We start from the raw sequence: 5004 nt of genomic DNA on the forward strand, positions 1-5004 counted from the left end.
CATAGCTGTCATTCCTTAATAGTTAGCACGCTAGAGATACAACAAACTTAATAGAAAAGAAAAAAAACTGAAAAAAGGCAGTAAAGGTGTCCTGATTTTGCTGGCAGGCTTGAGCAAGTGGCATGAGCAAAAAGCAAAACCTAATGGCAGCAGTAAAATCAAAACCTGAGGAATCCTTTTGCAGTCACAGGTCCCTACAGAAAGGGGGGTGAGCCCCAAGTTTGTAGCGTGTCCCACCACATGCTACTTCTGGCCAGCAAAGAAATGGCCAAGTCGGCACCTAAGGGCAGGGCTGTGCACCAACTTGGTGCTGTCTAGCCTTGGTGCAGAGGTCATAGAGGTGAATGCCTTTTCACACATGGTCAGAAGATACACGCCAGTGGATGGGAGATGCAAATAAAAGGCTGCTAGTAGCGATGCGTATCTACATGCACTGCAGAGCATGCGTGATCTCCAATGCTACTTCTATCATATCACTGCAAGGAATGGATTTTCCTTCTTTAGCCAGCTTTTTCAACACAACACTAGCAAATTAAACCAGGATGTTTTTTCACTGCCAACTCCAGCCATCTGTATCCCTAAGTATGTGCAGTTAAATCCCACTTAAAGTCCCCAGAAGAACTCCCATTTCAGGTCAGCAGAAAGGAGCAAAGCACTCTTTATTTCTCATTTCCACACTCAAACTTTCATCAGCTGAGTGCCCTATGTCCTCCTGTCTGCAATAACATTAGAGTTTGTTTGGTGTCAGTGAAATAGCTTGAAGTAAAGAAGATCAGATTTCCGGCAGCAGGAGGAAATGGAACAAAGTAATCTACCAAATCTACCAAAGCCTCCCCTTTGGTTAACGCTGCTTTGTTACAGAGATTTACTTTTTTGTGATTTGCAGCAGTAGAAAAACTTTTCTTACTAGTAAAATAATCCATTGCCTATGCCCTTTGGTCAGCAAGTGACAGGCTTGAAAGAAACAAAACAAACTAAGCTGTGTTTTTAAATCTTCTCTTCAGCCTTGAACTCACAGTTGTTGTGCAGTACAGCCAGATTTGCTTAAACAGGAAAAGTACTCCTTTCATCTGATTAAGTAAATGGAGAGGAATTTTATGAAAAGATTTTCTAAAAGGTAGCTGAAACTTACATTTTTGAAAGGTTTGTTGTGGTAAAGGTAATGTGCTATTGGTTAAACTAATAATTTATTTTAAGATTTAACTATTTACTGCAAACACAAGGACCTCTGACAGCCCTGTTTCATTATTTATAAACACAAAACACCTTCACTAATTTTATAATAAACACTGCAGGCTTACGTGATGCCACCCAGCGCCTTGACCACTGAATGTGTCCAAAGCTGTAAAGCTAAGAGTATTTCTTTAAAGATCATTTTGTAAATGCTTACATTTTGTAAAGTAATTTTAGAGACCTCTTTCCCCTTCTCCCCACTGAATTTATAATGCATTAAGTCTTTTAAAACATGTTCTCATCTATAGGATAGTATGCAAATAAAGGGAGATTCCTATTTCTGTCTGGCTTATTTTCAGCATGCTGCTACCTCAAACATTTAACTTAGGCAATAATTTGACAAGCTGCAGGATCATAAAGTGTAGACCACTTACATGCAGCAGTCCTGAAATGAGGTGCTCTTCAGCTGGGGATCTGGATAAAGCAGTATCCACTTGAAAAACAACTGTGAGAAACGCCAGCCAGTAAGTTTTGTAAACTCCCTCAAAAATATGTATTTTGGAGTCATGGGAGTTAGCCAAAAGCACTGTTGCTAGCACTTAGTATTTAATTCATACATTGAGCAGGATGGCCAGCCAAGTGCCAGCTGTGAAGTTAAGGCCTCCAGCTCTCAGGGGATCTAAAGAACGCGTGCCTTTGTCTCGCACTGCCCTTGTCTCTCAGAAGGTACTTGAAAAGAACTGAAAATGTACCTTACCTTGGACTCCAAGTAAATGTTGGCTAAAGACATCTTGGAAATCTTATACAGGCAGATGGAGAGTGAAACAGCGCACAACACAAACAACGTGTCATTAATTGCCACCCGGACAGAGACAATGACTTTTCTCTCTGAATTCTGTGTCCTCACCAATACTGCACATGTTAAATTCACCAAGAGGAAGAGGAGACTTATGAAAAGAGAAGCCAGGTAGAGGGGCAACCTGGGAGAGTGAGGAGAAAACAGTTTTAGTGACATTGTTCAGCAAATGTCAATCATGAGATGGAAGTTGCAATCTAAGCAATGAAAGCTGCACGTGTCAGGCTGCCACAGCTGACAGAGTGACCAGCTGCCCGAGTCCAAATTAAAGTGCTCCAGATTGCTGGAGAGATTAACTTAGCTCATTTCAAACCTGTTTTCACAGTTACACAACAAGCTGTAAGTAAAGACACTAATGGCAAGCAGCAAAACATGGAAGACTGTTTGCAGCAGAAATACAACAGCACAGTTTTTAAAAACTACTTAAAATACATGTGTACTTTCTTAGAGCATACACTTCATATACAGCACAAACCCTCTGACTACTCACTGACAGGAGAAACCTCACACAAGGTTCGTTGCCTGCAATGGTTTAGTTTTGACCCTGGTTTTACCACACCGCCACTGTCATGAGAAGCATCACTGATGTTTGCCATCAGATTTCATATTAAACTAGGGAAGTGTCTAACAGTAGGAAAAATCTCTGAGTTACTGGTTCCCCAGCATCATTCTCTGTCCCTTTTCCTAAATAACTTGGCCATGGGCAATGTCTTGAAAGAAACATCAAGAAATTTAAATATGCATATTGATTCTGGTTGACATTTTGCCATCTATGCCAGGCAAAACATTCATTTGCACAAGCACAGGAGCAGAGCTGGATCAGAAATGTGACAGAGGGAAGACCAGGAGCTGCACTATTTTTCTCCATCTGTTTTTTCGCACCTACCCAGCACTGATACCTGCAATATAAGTCGCTTGCTTACTTCATTATCATTGCTGACCAAGGTGATTACTAGTAGGGGTCATAACCTGCAGTCACTAAACAAGAGGTTTGGCCACAGCTTTTTGTGCCTGCTGGGAACTTTGAATTTAGCTGACAACAAACATCCAGACTGTTCCTGAGTAATCAAATTCTGATTGTTTAAAAATACTTTACCCAGTGGTGATCTTTTTCTTTCACACGTTCATATCCTTTTGGGATTGCATCAATGCAGCTACAAAGCTGAAGCATAGCTGGCTTCTTTTCAGAGGGCAAGTAAGGAAGGGGTATATACCTTTGAGATGTTTTAAATGTGTAACAGCAAGAACTGAAAGCCTAAAAGTCCCTGCTTGTGAATCAATGCCCTTCTTTCCAGCTGTATCTGGCAGTGAGCAAGTCACGGAAATTCCCTCTCGGTGGAAAGATGGTGCTCATTCTGAACCTTCCAGGGCGGAGCTCTGGTTTTTTAGGAGGGGCAGCTAGAGGCAGTTCCTTTAAACCTCACAGTCTAATGCCAGAAATACTACTGTCCTCAACCTCCTTTCTCACATGGCTTCTTCTGGAGAATGCAGTTCCCAGCTGTAGTGATTGTGCGTATACAGCTTTTATTAATATCTCAAAAGTCTTTAAGTGGAGATAAGTGTCTTCCTTCCCTTCCCTTCCCAAAGCCTATTTAATAATCTCATCTCTGCTTCCCTATTGTAGTGCAGGTAAAATATTCTTGTGAGGGTCAGGCTTACGAGAAAAGGTATGCTTTTACATGTTGCCTGCTTGCAGGACAGTAAGTACATGCTCCCTTTTTGCTCAGTCCGAGGGACCTGCCGCTTCAGCGCTGCCTGTATGCCCTTGGTGCTGGCCTGCAACCAGTAAGGCTTAGAGGCTTCTGGGCCAGGCTCCTCCTTGACAGAGTTTACAAAAAAAAAAACCAAAAAACAAAAGCACTGTCATGCTTTCATGCCCACACACTCCTGTACATGCCAGGGTGAGCTGTCATGGCCAGTCAGTCGTGCAGCTCTTCACATAGTGACCTTCCATCTCCCTTATTAACATGATGTGGCCCGGGAAATGGCTGCCTGTTTTGTCAATAGAAGCATTGTTGCTGAACTTCTGAATAAACATGGATGGAGATGCAGGCAGTGACTCTCATGGCAGTTTCAGGGTCTCTGCAGCTGTAGGAAGCATTCCTAACTCACTTAAAGGCAGAATGTATCCTTATACCTCAACTGCAAGGGCGCCTACAAGGCATGACTAAGCATAAGGGTTTTTTTAGAAAACAAAAAAACAGGGCAGGAGACGTACTTGCAGACTTCACCAGCAACTGTTCAAAAGCCTGTTATGCCTAACTCACACTTTAGGGATAGTCCCTTAAAAGGAGCTGTGTGTAATCTGGCTTGGCCAGGGAAGGCACATGCCAGGGTATTCTGTTCTCTCTGTGTCAGGCTGGGTGTACCCTTAAGTTTTTCTTTGAGCTTAAAATCAATCCTTGTTTAACAGGAAAATCTGTTTGAAACTACTGCATTTTGTCCATGGTTTCCTCAGAAATCATACCGTGTCTGAGGGTTGTGTGTCACAAGGCATGCACACACAGCACAGCAAACCTCATCCAAACCCAATCACTGTAACAAATCCCCAAGCACAGGGAGATGTGCAGAAGGACTGCTGAAATCTGAGGTTGGGCTGTCACAGGCTTTGCCCTGAGCTCTTTTGCCACAGTGATTAACATCATGAAGGCTTTGCTGAGTAAAGTTTGCTTAAGATTCTGGATCTCTGATAGGATTTTATAATTTTTTTCTGTATCTGAAATTATTATGATTTCTGAGACTTGTGCCAATAGACAGTCTGCAGTCCTATCTTTCTGTTGCCTGGTTTATGTTGCCATTATCTAATTCAGAAATGTCAACACCAGGCAATAAGGTCTGACACATATTAAAGAAAATGGGGAAAAAAAGTCAAGAGATGAACGTTCAGCAATGAAGAAAAGGCAAATCCAGTAAGCGCAGGCCCCCGCCCCTCTTGGTAGACCATCCATCTTTCTATCATCCATCTCTGCATCAGG

General features: G+C 42.3%; 1 protein-coding gene across 1 annotated transcript in view; it reads right to left on the reverse strand.

Moving 5' to 3' along the window:
- GPR137B (G protein-coupled receptor 137B) overlaps positions 1-2153 on the reverse strand; it is a gene marked incomplete at its 5' end in the record, with an annotated part of 11555 nt that extends 9402 nt beyond the window's left edge. Inside the window, one exon of the mRNA XM_010136381.1 lies at positions 1931-2153. Within this exon, the coding sequence (XP_010134683.1) occupies positions 1931-2153 (223 nt within the window). The remainder of the gene's footprint in view (positions 1-1930) is intronic.
- Between the last annotated feature and the right edge of the window lie 2851 nt (positions 2154-5004).

The sequence above is a fragment of the Buceros rhinoceros genome, unplaced genomic scaffold (assembly GCF_000710305.1).
Source record: "Buceros rhinoceros silvestris isolate BGI_N320 unplaced genomic scaffold, ASM71030v1 scaffold14625, whole genome shotgun sequence".
Lineage (NCBI taxonomy): Eukaryota > Metazoa > Chordata > Aves > Bucerotiformes > Bucerotidae > Buceros > Buceros rhinoceros.